The 20,819-nt window shown below is 36.8% G+C and overlaps 1 protein-coding gene across 1 annotated transcript in view; it reads right to left on the bottom strand.

Moving 5' to 3' along the window:
• The window catches only part of LOC117419665 (protein FAM107B-like), a 44,082-nt gene extending 25,069 nt beyond the window's left edge, over window positions 1-19,013 (bottom strand). The window contains exons 1-2 of the mRNA XM_034032651.3: window positions 18,863-19,013; window positions 17,472-17,541 (exon numbers count right to left, since the gene is read on the bottom strand). Of these exons, the coding sequence (XP_033888542.3) occupies window positions 17,472-17,541; window positions 18,863-18,868 (76 nt within the window). The 5' untranslated portion in view covers window positions 18,869-19,013. The remainder of the gene's footprint in view (window positions 1-17,471; window positions 17,542-18,862) is intronic.
• Between the last annotated feature and the right edge of the window lie 1,806 nt (window positions 19,014-20,819).

Below are 20,819 nucleotides of genomic sequence, written 5' to 3'. Positions count from 1 at the left end.
TATAAACCAGTTAGTGTTTCCAGGTTCAAACTTGAAGGTCTCCAGTTGAATCACATTATAATAGTTCCTTTCTGCAGACCTTTCTGGTTCCCTATTGGGAACAGAGTGAGCCAGTTACTCAGTCCCACAGTACCTTCTGAAAAAACATGTAATGTTGCTAAGCCCTTTATACCACAAGCTGCTTTTTTTCTGTTTCTTCTGTCTTTTAGTATCTACATCCACAGATGTTTGAATAAATATTGCCTTCTCCTGTTGAACATTACATTTTTCATTTTTCCATTTCCATTTAGAGTTCCCTTGTTCTCAATGGTAATCTATGGACATATGTAGTGAGTGATAAAAACAGTATAAAACTCTATGTATTGGTTCTGGAATTTATGGGATATGTATCAAAGGTAATTAACCACCAACCACACACTGTCTGTTATGAAAGCCTGGTTTGAAACTAAATAATTTTGGCTTTAACGATAAAAACTCATTTTACTTTCAAACTGGTTCAGTATATTAATGAGAGGCCACTTCAAAACTGAACTGTTCTCAATGGGAAAAAATCCAGTGCACATGTTCAGTTAAGCACGACTGCCCCATGGGAGCTTACATTGTTTTTAACATACAGTTCACACATTCATTAACGTGTTTAATATTGGGGGTTATTTCGATGTTTAGTTGTGACTGAGAGAATACAGCTCAGTCTGTTGGTCAACTTAACAACTGGTAAAATCTGCTTCAGAGCAGCACTAAAGGACAGGGGGTGTTCAGGTCAGGATAGAGGTGTACTCCCATGACAGACAAAAAGAATGTGTTCCTCACTGACCTATACTACACTTTAGTGTGTACCTACCAAGAAGCCTATATCCTTTATTACACTAATGGACGTGCACTAGGATAAGCACTGGGATTCTAAACAACCAGACAGAAAAAGTACATACAGCCTCACAGCAAAACAGTTATCCAAGTACCTTCAGAGCTAAAACAAATCAAAATGGATTTAAAAGACTATTGTTATCTGAGCTGGAACCGAACCCAGAACCAAAAGGGAAGTACATGTATTATACTGATGCATCCACTGCACCGCCCAATCCCAAACCGCCAAATATGAAGGGAAATGGGAACTACAGTGTTCTGTTTCTACAGGTTATAGAAATAAAATAGCCACTAAATTCAAAATAATTCTGATCTGAAAAAACAACTTCACAATGCCAACATTGTAATTGCTTGCATATGTAGGGTTTTCTGTCCATGTGAATACTGTTTATTTCCAGATGTGCTCATGCTGTCAAATGTACGCTTCCTGGCTTGAAAATTGTGATGTACTAATGTAAAACTTTCAGTCGTGTCGAAAAAAAATGTTGATCAGGAACAGATTATATAGGACATAATATATATTACAAAAACTATGTTTATAAACAATAATTGTCTTTCTGACAACTGGTGCCAAGGCATATGAAGTGCACATTTCACTCAATATTGTTAAAAAGCTGTAAGTATGTTCTAACAAGCAAGGACCTTTAAAATTTGCAGTTGACATTCAAAAGCATTTTATTTTGTACATAGATAATTGTAATAATACTTTTGCTAAGTTGCTTCTCGTACATATTAATACGAATCTTTCGAGAACAAATAACTGTTATGCACAGTCACTGTGGTCCCCTGAAGGACAGGGACAGATTGGTGGAGCAATGTGGGCCTGCCTTTGCCTGTGGATTGTTAAAATCAGATTCCTTGGATTTTGTACAAATTTAAACACTGCCTGGGGCTGCTCTGCTGGTATAAACAGGGACTTTCTTGATTTGATTTTAAGGTTACATAAAAAATCATTACATAGTGAAGAACCAACAAGTTATTGTTAAACTAATTACACTACATTACACTTCTTATTTATATCACTATAGTAGCTATAGTTTTGTTAGCCCATAATATATATATATATATATATATATATATATATATATATATATATATATATATATATATATATATATATATATATATAGTGTCACTGTCTTATCCAAACAGAAATATCAGTAATTTTGTATGATAGTAAAGTAAAGAATAATAGCTGAATAAAACAACACCTATACTTTTATATGCATCTCGCAGAGCCATTTTGTTTATCTATAAACTATAGCGCCTATACTTTCTCAGTTAGTTATGGTTCTGCCAAAATTCCTGTTGTTACCAGTAAAAGTAGTTCAGGAAAACTCCTAGGAACTCAGAAGAACTATAACCTGACTGGGATCTTGAAGTTTTGTGGGAATTAGATGCTTAGGTTCAAGAGTGCTGACATATGAGCTTGGGACAGTTGCTCTAAAGAAGCTAGTTTGAAGGTTCTTGAAATCATTTGACAGCTTGGGCAGCCCCTTGCATAGTGACCTTCATTCAGTGAAAGGTCTCCAACTGTTGCAGCAAAGACTTTGCTTCAATTGGAGCTCTGTTCTGGCAAAGACCCCCTCACAACAACTGCTTCAGAAGAATACAAGAACCTTGTCTCATCTTGCCTTGCAACTGTGACATGATACGCCATAACATATCCCAAAGCCTAAATGCTACTGAGTGCCTGATGAATATTGATGTGCTACTATTCATACTGTGCTGCATTCACTTCTTTGGTAAAACAGCATTATCTGGTAAAAACAAATTATCAAAAAAACCTTTGAACATATGCTTATCCATCATTATACAATTAATTACCAAAATTATATATTTACTGTAGCTGAATCTCAAATGTATAATTTTGTTAAGCACATTTTTTTTAAAGGAGAAAGTTAATGAAAGGCTGGAGTAAACTATTTAAAAATGTCTGTCAGCAATGAAAGGTAAAACTATAGTCAAATGTTTTAGGCTAATGCCTTCATCAGTGTCTTTTTAATTAAGTGACTATATGGGTTCAATCCTAGTCTTTTAACAGTGAAATCATGCTTTAGTCTTTATGTTTGACTCATCCTGGATGGAGTTTAAATATGAGAGCTCTTTGGCTGGCTGCATGTGAGGAGGGCTGATTAATCCTACTTTGTTACAAAAAAAGGACATAAACTCCCACTGGGGACTATGAGTCACTCTCCTGCTATAAAGGAAGCAGGTGTGAGCAGAATTACTTGCCCATGCAAACTCAGCATGCAATGCTGTTAGACCCTTATGTCGAGAGAGAGACAAACCAGTGACATCAGAGCCAAAAAAGACACGGTGTACAAGGATGCCTGAGCTTACATCACTCTGGGTGTGCCTCGCCTTGTCAGTGCACCTCGGACTAGAAGAAAGCAATGCAAGAACTTGATATTTGATTGCTTAGGATTTTGTTCATCAGTTTGAATTCCATATAAAGCTTTCATTTCTTGCCTGTTTAGTATCATATTATGTGTATTCTGTATGGCTATCAGTTGTTGTTTCTGCTTAGTTCATTGGTCAGTGCTCACCTGTAAAAATGCATCTAAAAGACTCCTCAAGGCTGATTGCAACACTTATGTCCTTCTCCACCTCACTGCCCCTCAAGCAGGAAAATTGGGATGATAGAAAGTAATATAAAACGTAAGTACTACAGAAATATGATATTCAGTCACTTTGGTGACTAGTTCGATGGATTACAGACCAGTACCAATGATCTTCAGGTACTGAAAAGTTTAATCAATCAAAAAATGTAATTTATCAAAGCTCCTATTTGTGAATAGGACCTAGAATAAAATACAGTAAATATGTTATTATTTCTTGGTTTGTTTTTTTTTTCCAGAGCTTACAAACGGCATTCATACCCTGCTGTCAGTATTAGTTTGACCTAGTTAGGTAAGAAGAGATTACATAGGATTGTGTGGGGTATAGTAGGTAAGTCATAAATAACACATTATATTATATTATATTATGTTGAATAAGACTATGTATCTGTAGCTGAAATAAATTTAAAAAATGAATCAGTGTTAAAAGGAATACGATCCATTTTTAAGATGCAGTTAAAATGATGTGACACTCTTTATTTAACCAGCAAGTCACATTGAGATTCAACATTTCTTTTTCAAGAGACCTGGCCAGGAAGGCAGCAATACAGAAACAATCACACACATAGAACTACATAGATTAACATAAACATTTCAAAAATAATAATACCATTAAAAAGTAATTAATCAGTACATTTCATTGGATTATTTGCAACTTTAAAATTAATTAAAACAAGTACATTTATCAGAAATAAAATGTCCAACCTGATTTTTAAAATATCTTAATGATATATAATCAGATAGTTTTAAGTGTTTTTGAAGGTTGTTCCAAACACTGTACATATTTTTGGAATTGAAAAATGTAATATTGACTGGGATTTAAGTTGGTAAATATTAGTACTGGTGGTTACCACAGCACTAAGATAAGTTTTCCCAGAATAATTTTATATACAAAGATATACCAGTGCTTCAGTCTGCGTGAAGAAAGTCACCCCATTTGCCTGTACAGCTCACAATGATGAGTGTCTGCAAATGTATCCAGACTAGAATTATATCAGACAACTCAATTAAAACACATTATTTTAGGCTTTTGTTTCATAAACATAAGAAGAGTGATGCCTCTGTGTCTGATTTCAAACACAGCTCCCTTAAGTGACATAAAGTGAAATTCAATTATTATTATTATTTTTTAATTAGTAATCGCCAATTCGTTTTTTGTTGTTTTCTCCCCAATTTAGTAGTGTCCAATTATTTTGTTTAGCTCAGCTCACCGCTACCACCCCTGCAACTGACTCGGGAGGGGCGAAAAAGAACACATGCTGTCCTCCGAAGCGTGTGCCGTTAGCCGCCCGCTTTTTTACACACTGCAGACTCACCATGCAGCCACCCAGAGCTACAGCGTCGGAGGACAATGCAGCCCTGGGCAGCTTACAGGCAAGCCCGCAGGCGCCTGGCCAGACCACAGGGGTCGCTGGTGCGTGGTGAGCCGAGGGCACCCTGGCAGACCTATCCCTCCCTCCCCCTGGGCTTGGCCAATTGGGTGGCGCTCGGCCAATTGTGCGCCGCCCCCTGGGAGTTCCCGTCCTCGGTCAGCAAAGGAATAGCCTGGACTCAAACCGGCGACATCCAGACTATAGGGCGCATCCTGAACTCTACGTGAGTGCTTTTACTAGATGCACCACTCGGGAGCTCCTGAAATTGAATTTGATTATTGCTGTGGCCATATTGAGGTCAAAAATCCAATGTTAAAAACCCAAAGCAACGCTATATTAGGCTTTAATGTGCAATACATTGGCTAAAATTAGAATAAAGGTCAATCCAGTTAGATTGGCCGCTACTATTCATTTTCATGCTACACTTCCCTTGAAATATTTTTTCTCTGTGGAAAAATATGCTCTGGTTTCTAATGTTCAGAAGTACCAAATAACGTGGAAACTGGTTTGCTCCAGTCCTCTAAAAATAATTAAATCGATAACTTTAGCACAGCAGTGCTAAATCAGACCACATAATCCCCCTTTCTTGTATATCAGTATATGCTTTTTTTTTAATTTAGAATCTCCAATTATTTTTACCCCCCGATTTTCTCCCAATTTGGAATGCCCAATTATTATTATTATTTTTTTCCTTCATCACGGCAATTCCCCACACAGCTTAGGGACCTGAGGCTCAGTGGGCATCCTCTGATCCCACGAGCCAATCTGCATATTTTTTCACCCAGCAACTCAAGAACGGATGTCTGCAGGCTACCGGCCTCTGGAGGACAAAGACCAGCCCAGCAAATCTCTGCCCCCAAGCTCACTCGGCCTGCAGAGTTTGCCGCAGAGCTGTGAGGAGAAACAGTCTAAGCCAGATCCCACCTCCCCAACTTCGGGAGTGCCAAAGCCAATGCGGTGCCCCCCCGGAGTCCCCAGCGAAGACCGTCTGCCTCCCACAACCAGGATTTGGACTTGCAATCTGGTTGTATGATGGCGACAGTGCTTTTACCAGGTGAGCCATTCGGGGACCTCTCAGTATACGCTTTTTAATAATTTCTTACATACCTAACTCTTTTGTAACAGACAGAAATACATTGCAAAACTATTTCTGAAATGAACAGACAATCAATCACTTTGCTGATATGTAGCTCTTTGGAAGTGGAACTAAATGGCGAGATAAAACGTGAGGGGAATAACAAGTATAGCTGAGGGGAAGTTTCGAGGGGGAAGAGATAGCCGATGGGATGCAGATACCTCAGCGCAGCAACTCTTATGTTTTATCATGTATCTTCAACTGTTTGTCGTTACTAGGCACAGGCAGATGTACGTTGTGGTAAATTAAACATCTTTTAATAAAGTTGCAAGGTTGTAAAGGTAGGTTGCCCCACTCCTTTTTTATGACACACAGGATAGTTCAAAAGGGTACTATTTCAAAATATTTATCTGCGTTCCGATATTTTTTTTTTCTTTTTATAAAGATGGATGTTTTGGTGTATTTATTTAAAAAAAAAAAAAAAAAATTAAATACAGTTTTGTGTCTCCAAAAGTTTAACTGTGGATATAATTATCCTGTGTTGTCTTCTTATGACCCAGTATGAAGTGAAAACAGAAACAGACCAATGTTGCATTCATCATGTGTACACCAATAACTCATACAGCTGCCCTAGAATTGAATTACATGCAAATATTAATTGTAATACATAACTAGGGTGTCTGATTTTCGGGTTTTACCCGATTTAACCCGATTTATCTAGGTTATGTATCTAGGTTATGTACAGACGCCCTGTACATAACCTAGATAAATACTGTTTTAATTTGTTACCGGTAACAGATTCTAAAATGTAACTGATTTTTTCTTTTGTTTTTATTCAAAGTATGAACTACAGCGTTAAAAAACTGAAACAGTGGTACTGTTCATATAGGTTCATTATACTGTAAGTTCTCAATATTGTTAACATTTATTAGACAATATAGATTTAAATAATTAAAAATGTTGAAATTAAATGTCCTCCATAAAAATGTTCACCTTTGTCGAAGTGTACAAAATGTGGAATCTATTATTGGCCTAAAGTTATTAAGTCTATCATTTCCATTATACTTGTTAAGCCCAAGAATGCTTTACTGTTCTCTGATCTCTACTCTTCTCCAGCTGCAAGTTACATCACTCCAATAGATAAACATTCCCACAAATGAAATATCATGAATACAGATTTCTCATGACTGCAGTCCTCCGAGTCCCAGCAGGCAATTTAACTGACAAGGAGGATATGACAAGTTTCCAAATCTTGGTTAATCTAGCTTGAGGTTCATTGTGATAAAGTGGGTGGTTGCCTCCGGGACTGAAGAAAACTAGTACTTGAGTTTACTTGCAAAGGTTAAGCCGTTGTCACTGCTAAGCAGGAAAGTACATTGACAGGCATCAGCTGTAAAGGAACTCACAACCCCAGACCTCTCTGCCCCATGAGGTGTTCACACTAGGCAGTAGCTTTTGAGACATTTGAAACAGAGGAAGTGGACAAGCTATGGAAAAACTGGATGTCAATACCATGTACTGTAAATTATATTCTTCAACAGAGTAAATTATATTCAACTAAGTTAAAAAATACAGTATGTACCACTTTGAGTAATCAGGTCATTTTGAGTACTAAACTAACAAACTGCTTTTTATATATTGATATTGCCTCAGCTAACACTGCGATAACATCCCTACAGTATATCCACATTACATGTTTACACAGGACTGTGGGGAGGCCCATATTGACCTCCCCATGTACTGTGGCCATGAAAGAACACATTCTAACACCTGTGAATTTTTTTCATTTTCCTTGATGTAACCTAGGTCCCATTTTCTTAAAGGCTGTCAGCTATGTTGAAGCATGATGATAAGAGTACATGCTGTAGTCCCTCCAAAGCTGAAATCACTTAACCAATATGTCCTGTGACCAAGCCCAGACCAAAATCCAGTATAACAAATGGCCCCTGGAACTTGATTAATAGTGGATCCAATTTCATGTTATTTAGCAATGCGTATTGAATTTATGAATACATACAACTTTTTTGTGGTGTGTCTGTGCAAAACAGAACAGTATACTGTAGAATGAAAACTGTAATTCAGCCTCTTGTAGCTTATTGAAATAAAGCAAATAGACCTAGAAAGAAAGAAAAAAAGAACTACAACTGTTAAGAATAACTGAGCACTCCGGAATTATATGTAAACTAACAAAAACTTTTTTTTTTTAACCTCTTTTTTGATCTCTTCAGTTTTTGAGACATCAGTTTCTGCAGCAATGGGGAAAACACTGGCTTCGGCAAGCTAGTTCAAACATTACAAAATGACTCAAGTAAAATGCACTTCGGTCATTGGAATGTCCTAACTCTGTTGTCATAGTGGCTACAATCACTTTATTAGCTTCAGAGTTTATTGCCTTCTTTGCATTCTGTCAGATACACATCGTTGTTAGGATGTCCTTTGTGGGTAGAAAATGTGGTTTTTGAAAGACGACTGTCTCTCGCATTCTCTGTGCTGTCACAGCTCATCTGAATCACATCTTAAAGGCCAATATGACTAGCCATAGTGTTAATATGTTCCCACTGAGAAAACCTTAATTTAAGTGAAAATTGTTTAAGTTGATTCTTTATGTTGTGTATATTACTACAAATGACAAGACTTATGACAATGTTTACTGGTATCTTGCCTGAATTTTACTGTGAACATTGGTAAATTCCTTTCATACTATTTGCATATATATTGTAATAGACTCGCCCTCACCGCGGTTTGTTGCCCCTTTAAAAACACTGACCCAACACACAGAAATTGATTTTTAAGCAATTTTTAATAAACACAAAAACAAAATAAACAAAACAAACACCTAGCTCTCTTTGATCACTAACTAAAACAAAACAGGAACCTAAACTAAACAGGACAGCTAAGCTGTTTACCTGTAACAAAAACAAAAGAAACAAAAACAGCACACACACAACAAAAAGGCCTCACTCTACCTTTTTCATTTTTCAAATTACAGCTGTACCCACACCAGCACAGTCAGGCCTCTGCCCTCTTCAGCAGCCGCCCAGAGTGGCCTGACTGCTCTCTTTTTAAACCCTGCACCTGGCTCTAATTTTCAATAATAGCCAGGTGCAGGTACTGATTAAACAATAAAACAATTAAACAAAAACAATTAAACAATTAAACAAAACAAAAGTGTGCCTTCCGCACATGTTTTTCCTGCAGAGAGGTTTTAACCCCCTCCCTGCCATCTCACAATATATATATATATATATATAGATAGATAGATAGATAGATAGATAGATAGATAGATAGATAGATAGATAGATAGATAGATAGATAGATATATGCAGTGAAGGTAGAGTCTCTACGGCAATAGAAAAGTTTAAAATTCATTCAGCCAAACTTTCAGTTCAGATGGCTCAACAAAAGACATTCATGGTCACACTCTCATCATTTTGCTTCAAAAGGTGGTTGTAAAAACAGACAACCAACACGTTTCGACACTTTTTGATCTGTGTACTTTCATGTTTTGTTTGTTTGGTGATTAGCAGGGTTAAATCCAATGACCATTCGTTCAATACTTGTTCTCATTCCTTCAAGAACGCTGGATCTTTCACTCCAAATGTGTTTTTTTTTGTTTATTCTCAGTCCTCGAGGTATTTGCTTGGCCCTCCAGTATTCAGGCAGTTATGGCATGCCATTTCAAATGAATCTCTTTCTTATAAACATAGTTCATTTGGGTTTTCAAATCCTCTAGTTTCATTAGAGGTGAAAGTCGTCTTTGAGAGATCTTCAAAAGGCCATCTAAACTGAAAGTTTGGCCGAAAGAATTTTGAACTTTTGTATTGCCGTAGAGACTCTACCTTCACTGCATGTAATTACCTTATACTGGTCAGCACCACTTCAATATTAAGCACTGTAGTGCACAAATGGCTCTCATATATATATATATATATATATATATATATATATATATATATATATATATATATATATATATATATATATATCCCTCCTTAAGTCCAACTTGGAAGAATCAAGTGGGACATCGTAGGACTAAGCAAAGTATGGCAAAAAGACAAAGGACTACTAGAACTTGAGTGGACATCTTCTCTTCTACTGAGGCTCTAAAGATGGACAAACAGGAGGCATTGGATTCATTGTCCACAAGAGAATCAAGAATAATGTAGTTGAGATTGACAGTGCGTCAGAGAGGTCCACAAGACTGTTAGTGAAAGTTTCAAGGAAGTATGAACTTCAGGTCATCCAAGTATATGCATCAACAACAAGCTATTCGGATGAAGAAGTCGAAGATTTTTTTATGAAGAAGTACAAGAACTACATGAAAATGGGAAGAGTCACTATAAGTTCAAGAATTCGGTCTGCAAATTTGGACATGGAGAAAGGAATGAGAGGGGCGACAGAGACTAGTCAAATTTGCAAAGAAAAATAACTTATTCATCAAAGAAACCCATCAGGAAATGGACATGGAAAGGACCCAGCGGAATGAAGAATGAAATTGACTACATACTCACTAAGAAGAAGCACACCATACAAGATGTCTCAGTACTAAACAATTTTAACACAGGAAGTGACCAAAGACTTGTAAGATGCAAAATACACCTAAACACAGCACTGGAGAGAGCGAAACTTGTGATGACGAAATCCAACACAATCAATGTAGAAATGCTCCAGAAGCAAAGCCTGGTGTTTCAAATGGAACTGAAGAATAGATTCAGGCTCTTCAAGATCTGCAAAAAGATGAAGCAAATCAAGGTAAACAAAATCTATGAGGAAGTGACGCAAGTCATTGCAGAAACAGCAAAAAACATCGCTGGAACACATTACAAAATGTGACCAGAAGATCATGCAAGAGACAAAAGACCTCATGAAACAATCAGCAGCTCTGAAGTCAAAGACTGAATACATTGAGCTCTGCAAGACAGTATGGAAGCGCATTACTGAGGATATACGGTCGTTCAACTGTAGGTTGGTAGAGAAAAATATTGAAAACAACCAAAGCATGAAAAAAGCAAAACAAAGACTAAATGTCATGGAAAAAACAGATTTTAGCAATCAAACAAGAGGACGGGACTGTCATCAAGAACCGCAAATTGATTTTGAAGAGAGTCGAAGACTTCTACAGAAAATTATGTCAAGATCAAAACAGCAACGTAGCAGATGACGAAGACGAGATGGAAAAAATGCAACCCGAGGAAGACGTTCCCGATGTTCTACCGGAAGAAGTGAAACATGCTATCAAACATATGAAGACAGGAAAGACACCCGGAGAAGATGGCATAACGATTGACATCGTGAAAGGAGGTGAAGAACTGACAAAAATACTGTAATGTATTTTTACAGATTGTATTAAGCAAAAGAAAGTGCCAAACGACTGGAACAATGCATCGGTGATACTTTTACATAAGAAAGGAAGACCTCAAGAACTACATACCTATTAGCTTACTTCCTATAATCTACAACATTTTTACAAAGATGCTCACCAACAGACTTCAATATAAATTTGACTCGGCACAATAAAATGAGCAGGCAGGATTCAGGACTGGATTTAGCACAATTGATCATCTTCAAGTTGTACGGCAAGTGATTCAAACCAGCAACAAGTATAAACTACCACTTTGCTTGGGATTCATCGACTATGAAAAAGCCTTTGACTCTGTTACACAGTATCTTTATTAAGCTCTCTGAAAAAAACAAGGAAGTGAGAAAACATACAAAGACTTGATCAGCACCATATACAAGAATGCAACATCCACAGTAAGACTCCATAAAAACAGCGACAAAATCAAGATTAAAAAAGGAGTTCGTCAAGGAGATACAATTTCCCTAAAGCTTTTCACGGTCACCCTAGAAGACATTTTCAAAACACTGGATTGGGAAAATAAGGGGTTGAAGATCAATGGAGCCTATTTGAATCACCTACGATTTGCTGACAACATCCTCATATTTACAACGTGCCCAGAAGAATTACAAACAAGAATACAAGAACTACACGAGGCTAGCATCAAAGCGGGTTTGAAAATGAACCTGAAGAAAACTCAAGTCAAGTTCAATAAATATACCACTCCACAGGCAATTGAAGTCAATGGGATCAAGCTTGAAGAAGTCAATAACTACGCATACTTAGGACAGTTAGTTTTTGCAAAGGAGAACCAAATGTGCGAAATCAACAGAAGAGCAAAAAATGGCTGGAGTGCCTTAGGACGATTAAGCATGGTTCCGAAAGGGAAACTACCCTTAAGCCTCAAGAGGAAAGTCTTCAACCAGTGTGTGCTACCAGTGCTAACTTACGGATGCGAAACCTGAACCCTCAATGCAAAAATGACAAAAAAATTACAAACTATTCAACAGAGTATAGAAAGATGCATGCTGTGAATAACATGAAGAGACAGGAAAAGGAAGGAATGGATCAGAGCGCAAACAAAAGTATGCAATGTTATTATAAGAGCGAAAAAACTGAAATGGCAGTGGGCCAGACATGTAGCAAGAAGAACAGACCATCGCTAGACCAAGGAGATACTAGACTGGATCCCAAGAGATATAAAGTGACTAAGAAGAAGACCTCCAGGAAGATGACAACTGTAGAATAGTAAATTACAGAATAAATATTTTTAATAAAATAAATACACTATATTCAGTACCTCTGCTTTAGATATGATTCCTCCTTTGCTTCAGGACAAATTACACAGTGCAGGTCTTGTCATAATAGAAACACCAGTTAACTAATAACTTTAAACTGACAAATCAATGACCAATTGTAGCTAACAGAGGTATAATCAGATGTTACCTTTGTTATATTATTATTTGTTTATTTAGCAGACACCTTTATCCAAGGTGACTTACAGAGACTAGGATGTGTGAACTATGCATCAGCTGCAGAGTCACTTACAACAGCGTCTCACCCGAAAGATGGAGCACAAGGACGTAAAGTGACTTGCTCAGGGTCATACAGTGAGTCAGCCGGGATTTGAACCGTGGACCTCCAGGTTACAAGCCCTTTTCTTTAATCACTGGACCACACAGCCGCTCTCCTGAGCCTCTAGTACTACAGGCTATATACTTTTACATGTTTTGCACATGTGGAATCTATGAACAGAGGCAGTGACGTGTCCTACGTCACACATGTGCTGTTTCACGGATGGGTCAGCTGAAGGCAGGCACCCGACACCAGCAGTGTTCATTAATTACTGACCTGCCTCCAGATATCTTTGTTATATCAAGGGGTAGCATAGGAAGGTATTCAATCCGTTAAAGGGGAAAGGGGAAATAACGGGGAAACCTAACCCTCTCTCTATACAATATTTAATATATACAATATTTAATTAAAGTGTTGCAATATAGTAAATAAGATACTGTTTGTAATGTATTCCAAATCTATATACACAACAACAGGAATTACAACAGTGGACTTTCCACCATCTTGCCTTGGCCAGGAGCCATCACGCTGAACTTGTGTGCTTATGTAAATACAGAGCTTCTCAGTGTCTGCAGCTGCCTTACCAGAAGAAAAAAAAGTGTGATCTGTCACAGGTACTATAACTGAATCATTCTACATCTACTTGTGTGGGTAGCTGTGCTGTGCTAAAGATAAAGAAAGGTCATGTCTGCATTAATGATACAACAGCACTTGTCAATGACAGGCAAAGGTTTCCATTCAGGTTACTTGGCAAATGAAATCTACTTCAGTATAACTCGCGAATTAAAGAAAAAAGTGAAACACCTGTCTCTTTCATGATAAACATACATGATTAAGATGCCTCTTCATTTATGTTAGTCAGTGTCCAATATATTTGACATTGAGAAAATAGGCATTATGTAGGTATGGAACATACCCTGGGCATTAAAGGGTTAAAAGGCTGTTTAAAAAAGGGGCATACAATATTAAATTAAAAAGAAGGGAATGTGAACCCAGACTTTACTAAATTAAATTACTCAGTGGAAAATATAGCCAAGCAGATCCTTAATGGACTTGGTAAGATGCTTTTTGAAACCAGAAGTGACATAACTTGTATCTGAGACCCACTGATATTACTTCATCAAGATCAAGCATCCTACTTCTGGTCACTATTCATCTGCGTTATACAACTGATCTGAACACCTAATCTTCACCAACAACAACAACAACAACAGAATATATAACCACATTCTCCTGGTGAGAGCCTTGCATAATAATAATAATAGAAAAAAAAGTAATTTAAGGTAGGCCTACATGTAATGCATATTTGTTTAATGCAGTTATCACGTTATTAAAAGTTTTGATTATTTTAAGCGTGCTGAAAGAAGGCCAGATACAAAACTCTTGGTGTATTTTAACGTGTTTTGTTGTATTAACAGTGTACCAGTTTGAGATTAAACAATAAATAATTTTTGATAATGATATTTATTGCTTTTATTGTTCATTTAAAAAAAAAACTTTTTAAAAGTTTATTATTATTATTATTATTATTATTATTATTATTATTATTATTAACAATGGTAGATCTAATTCCGTTTTTAAATTCAAATTCGTACTTCTGCTTGTTCATTTTCCAATGTTTTGCATACCGTATCGTTGTTAACCAGTTCATATAAAAAGACGTAATGTTACTTTCGCTTTACACTTGAGGGTGTACAATATAAAGTAAAACTGTTACTTAGTTCACACAGACACACAACCTTTTCATAAAGTTGCTGGAATGTTTTAATTGAGTTACGATGTTGCTACAAGGTTGTGTGTTAACGGCTTCCAATGACCGCATGAAGCATGTGAAGCTAGTGATCTAATATAACCGGTGGTCTCCAATACGCGCCGGGTCTGCTGGCAAATCTTGTAAATAAACGCCGAAGCCGTTTAATTGAAGTTTTACGGTAATCCATTCTGGCTAGCCCCTGTTGTCTTTGCAGCCAATCACAGTAAGAATAAGACAAATTCGAAGCTGCACAGGTTGAAGCGTAAACACCCCAGTCCAGCTACAAATCCAACTGGAACCATCGTCAGAGGCAACTGCTAAAAAAAAAAAAAAGGTGCCTATAATATTAAACAAACTGTTTTATAACGTATGACATTATTTTTAAGTTTGAACATGTTAACTGAGTTTAATGATTTAATGTTAAAATATAAGTAACGTAATTCATTTTGATACCTCGAAAAATGTGCTGAGCCGGTAAAGAACCTTGTACTAGAACACACACGTGGTTGTACAGTAGTTCAAAGTAACATAGCAATTAAAATGGAAGGCTCTTTTTTAATACTTAGCCCAATACCATTAAAGATTGTACAGTATTTATCGATATTACTCATGACTTGAAGGTAATGTTGCATTTTACCCACTGAAAATACATTTTACTCTCTTGGTGTTAAAATTAGAGCCAAAACCTTAGCGCTGGGAGTGGGAAATGTGGGTGAGTAGTGTACTAAACATTTTGACTCTATACTTTTTATATCATTAACCTAAAGTGCTGGTAATTTAGCTCCTTTCGTATACTACCACCAGGATCAGAATTGCTGAAGCTAAGGTTCTGTAGGAAAACCTGTATATATTATATATGTACGTGTATAATGGGTTTTAAATACATTTAAGCGATACAGCCCGTCGATGCGGGCTCTACCGTGTGGTAGATGACCGCGACTGGAGTTATGCGTCCCGAGCCGTAGGCGAGGTCAAATACACATAGACACAGACAGTGGACCAGCAACTGCAGAGAATATAGAGGGGGAAAGGAACACAATACAGCAATCAGAGTACAGTACACAAGAAACAATTACATAGATGCACGGATCGCTACAATATTTTGATGTCCAAATAAACCCAGGCTGTTCTTCAACACAACCTAAAAACGTTGAGGAATCCCAGTTTAATAAAGCTGCATTATATCAGCAAGGCCATATTCGAACTCAGACAGAAACATTTAAATGTACCCTCCCCTATTTTAACATTAATTTGGTTATTTGCATTTGGAAGTTGAAATTCTCTCCCTAAAAGAAAACTACATGGAAACCCAAATGACCTGAAAGGTACTACCAAAATACAGTGAGAAAAAGGTGAGACGTTTTTTTCTGTTTTACAATGGAAACCCCACCTGTGAAATTCATTATCCATGCACATGCAGAGTTTCAAATGGGAATCAGCCATTACTTACTATTTATCTATTTACTGGTATGTCAAAGTGTGACTGGTGGCAGTGTGTTTTAGTTTCATGTTTGAAATGTACATTTTTTCTCTATTGATATTTTTTCTTCAATGTTACTATGAACAATTATTGCATATTCAATTTATGAGTGAAGAGTAGCGCGTGAATCGTCTTGTTTTGCCTTGTCAGGTTGGCTTTTTAGGCTAATGTATACAGGATTTCAGCTTTAAGATGAATGAAAACAGCTTTCAATCATATTCTGCACCCTGTCCCCTTGGGATATTTCTCCAGTATTATTAATAGCACTGCCCTGCTGGGGGTTTTTCCATTTCTGTTCTCATTGGTTTATTCCCCTTTGCACAGGTGCAGGGATTGCAGAATGATGACATTTTAATAGGGCACACTGGGGCATGGCAGCAGAGGGTAATCATCTCTTTGGCTCCCAGTACACGGTCCATGCATACTAATTCAGTGGTTATGCACGTTCTCCTCACAGCTGATCATTGTGTGTCCACACATGAAACACAAACAATGGAAATGACATCTCTCAAACAGAACAGAGCGTGTAGGGCAGATGCGTTTTTGTTTTGTTGTAATCCCTCTATTTCCACTGGGATATATGTTCTGCATAAGTATTTTCTATTCATGAATAAAGCTCTTTATATTTTGTTTAATACTGTACTCCATTCTTCACCAATGTACAAGAGAAAACTGTTTTCTATTAATTTAAAATGGGAAGATATTATAAGAGAGGTGAACAGATTGCCCGGATCAAATAAATTAAATTGTAAGTGTAATTCACAGTTTAATCCAGAACATCTCACCCCAAGCTCTTTTATTACGGCAACACCACCACAGCTGGTGGCCAAATTCTCTACATTGTCCCTCCTGTATGTTCTCCATGTTGCAGGCTGTACAGTGTCAACATTCTCTCTTTTATATACTCTGCCTCTTCCCTGCCAAAAGTCTTGTCCCCTTGATCGGTTCAGACCCTTGCATCAGCCAACCCATATGTGGTTTGTTAGTGATTGACCCAAACCTACCCAATCAAAACCCAGGGGGGTTTAATTTAGCAGAACCTCCAGCCAGATTTAACATGGCGGTAACACTATGCAACCGCCGGAGATTCTGGACTAGAGCAGCAAAGCCATTTTAGTCACTTTTGTAGGCGGCTAGTGCCCTGGCTCGCTACAATATCAACATTTTCTGTGTTTTCAGTTATATCCCTGTCTAGAGCTGATCTTTCATCATCAGCTTTCTTTGCTATTATTTATTCCATTGCGGCAGATTTTATCTTCACCTGAGTAGCAAGCAAACCACAAAGGCTCTCTTGGGATGCTTTACATTAAAACGAAAACCAGGCCTTTAGGTATAAACAACTGGAGGCAAGAAAACAAGAACACAGAAAGAAGTTTCAGTTAGTGTTCTTACCTGATAAGGTTCCATCCTCTTCCTCTGGTAAGTCAGACTCTCCTGACAGCTCATCCTCTTTTGGGGATTCCTTAAAAGTTAAAAGAACAAGAAAACAGAAATGAGTCATCTCATAGAGAATACAGTGGCTAGTCCTTACCGGAGGGCTGTGGGCTCGTGTAGCTTGGATGTGATTCTAAAATATTCTATTATTACTTTGTCTTTTATAACATTTGAAACTCAAAAGGATAGAGGCTTGGAATTAACCATCATTTTCAACAGTGTCCCTGAGAACTAGCTAAATCCCATTTAATTGGAAAAACTGTCCATTGGGACTTCAGTGTGCTCAATCCCAAAGCTCCATCTGGAAAGAAAACATGCAGTATAATCCCACTGACATCCAATTTCTACTCAGCATTGTAGGTGCTTGTGTAAATATAATTAGCCTTAACTTAATTTAACATAATTATGTACATTCCATTGTCCTGATATATACTACCAGTAAAATACCCAGTAATTCAAAACCACGTCATTAGCTTGAAAGTTAAATGTTTTTGACTTCCGAATCAGCATCATTACCAAGACTCTCTGTATTGTATTATCATTTCATGAATGTTAGTGATTCAGGTGATGTAATTTCTAGAAAAGATAACTGTTTTGATAATTGTTTTTAGGCTACAGTTAAAATTCAGCAGCGTGTTCCAATAGGTACCAAAGAGCAGATTGCATTGGTTCCCTTGCAAGTAATTCATTTTAAAATCCTACTCTGGACTTCTACTACAAGGCTTTGACAGCATGACAGAATCAGCAAAATGGTGTCACTGTTCATACTTTGTCACTCCAGAGGAAGCAGTCCCGTGTTGGTTTGTTTTATATAACCTTCAGAGAAGCTTGTTTAGGACATAATAAGTGCTCAAAAATATGAAAATGTCTTCCATCTAGTACCATAGATGAGACTGTCCGTTGTTTTCTCTTGAGTCTAGCTCTCAAAAAACAGCAGTAACTGGTATTTCAGGCAGGGAGATCATGTTGAAAATCACATATTATCTGAGCTGGAGACCAGCATGAGTTAGACATTGGAACCCAAGCACAGGTTTTGAGAAATCAGATTCATTTACCGTTGACAACACTGATTGTTATTTTTAACCAGCAGTACGAGCTTCGCTACCAGCTCTGGCAAGTGATTTAATTGCTGGAATTTCCAAAAAGGGGATTTACATGTTTAGAAGAACTTTTTTTTTTTTTTCTTAAATTTTGAGACTATTTTTCCAATACACTGAGATAAAGAGGGAAAATCATGTACTCACTAATCTGCATTTTTACTCATATACTTCCTGGGGGAGGCAGAATGTTTTGAAAAGGGTAATTTCTGAAAAAGTTACTTTAATATTTTCAAGTGTGTCTGTACTTACCATCATCAGCCAGCTAATTTGAGTCGTTCACAAAGTGCAAGATGAGGGTTATCCACTGTCAAGTTGTTTAAATTCAAAGCGTATGCTTCTTGAGTTGTGACTTTTAACAGCTTTAGTGTTAGAATTCGATAGGCTTCCTCTTTGCCAGTTGAGAGTGAAAGTAATCTTGCTGTATCAGTCAGGCTTTAACTAGATAAAGGCAGTGAAGCAGATTTGTTTACATTACAGAATCGATTTTGAAAATCCACATGGTAAAGTGTGTTCAACACTACTGTGCTAAACAGGCTGTTAAAACTGCTAAAATTATACTATAATTTTGAGCAGTAATTTACTGAAAGATTTTTTCTACATACAGTACTGGTATGTCATATACATTTAAGAATGTACACATAATAGTATGCATTACTGTTGAAATAAAAGTATATATAAGAAGCCATGATCATATATAAAGTCTTACATTTATGTTCTAACAAGTAATACCTTGCCTTCCAATAATCTTTTTTACACAGTATGGGTGGTGATTTTGAAGAATTTTCTTTAAGAAGCAGAAACCAGTAACTGTTAAACAGCAAGAATGTGGTTTTCCTGTTACACCACGTGTTTGGAAACATGCTGAAATACCTGTAATTGCATTATTGAATTCTGAAATGACTTAGTTGCAGCTGCTTGCAGTTTTGTGCAAAGTGGTATGTTATGAGATTTATATATGACAACGAAAACCTGTGTGGACATTGCTAGCACTTCTGTATACATTCAAGGCACAGTTTAACCTTAGCTGCCTGGCCCATTTCCTCTCTTTGTCATCGTTTTAAATCTCAGTGTAGAAGTAGCAGTAACTGGCTTCCATAGACATACTGGGGTGGTCTTGGAAACCTAAGACCTCAAGCACCAAGAAATGTAATCTAATAGAGACAAATAATTCTGCCAGATTTAAAATAAATAAATAAATAAATAAATAGATGTAATTCATATTGTACCACAAACTAGTGAAAGTACACTTCATTATATTTGTAATCATTTGTATGCTCATTAGAGTTACCCATTACTACTTGTTAATAGTAATAGTTAATTGTGAAAGCAAGTAATGGCATATATGACATTTACTGCACTATCAACATAGAACATGATGGTTCTTTTGTAAGATTTTAAAATGTTTGATGAAATTTGCTTTTATGAAAAAATGTGCTTTTCTGGTAACAATATTCACATAATGACTGGACAGGACATGTAACTTTACTGTAATAAAGCATGTCATTTAGCAGTATGAGTATATAAAGTAAATATGTGTTGCCTCTTGAAAGTTGTGTCTCTGATAAGCATGCATGGGACACCCAAAGGATGCAATGATGAAGAGATAATCATTTTAAAAAGTTTTTTTTTTCTTCAAAACCACTATCAGTTTCAGTTTCTAGAACATAGTTGGTAATATGTTTTACTTTAAACATTAAAAAAAAAGTTTAAAAATTCAGGTACAGTTCAAGTACTCTTCAGCAGACTTGGATAAAACGAACACAGAGCACATTATGTTCAAATATGTGGTAAAACAGAAATATTTATGAAAGTACTGTAAGTATGCACTTTGTAATGTAAATGATACAATTGGATTGCAAAGCGACATCATGTCAAGTCTCAAAAAGCACAGGATTCTATCAATATTTATCTCAAATGCTGAATGCAGGTAATGAGCAAACTGTATCGTCAAGAATAGTGCCCAGGGGAGGCAGGATGAATCTTAGTAATGAGGGTGTGAGACACCCACTTCCTTAGAAAGTGTCTACACCCTATACAATTTCCACGTAAAATAGCCACTTTAGTATATTTTTGCCATTTCCAAGAACCATGAAATGCATTGGTAGATCAGAATTAAATTGTGGTTCTTAGGAAACACAGATAATTAAGTTCAATGCCCTCTCTCAATGTGTTATTTCTGCCTCTCAAACACACATCAACCACCCAA

This window comes from Acipenser ruthenus, chromosome 14 (assembly GCF_902713425.1).
Source record: "Acipenser ruthenus chromosome 14, fAciRut3.2 maternal haplotype, whole genome shotgun sequence".
In the NCBI taxonomy this organism is placed as follows: domain Eukaryota; kingdom Metazoa; phylum Chordata; class Actinopteri; order Acipenseriformes; family Acipenseridae; genus Acipenser; species Acipenser ruthenus.
Note: the sequence above shows the minus strand (reverse complement) of the source record. Positions and strands in the feature narration are given on the sequence as shown.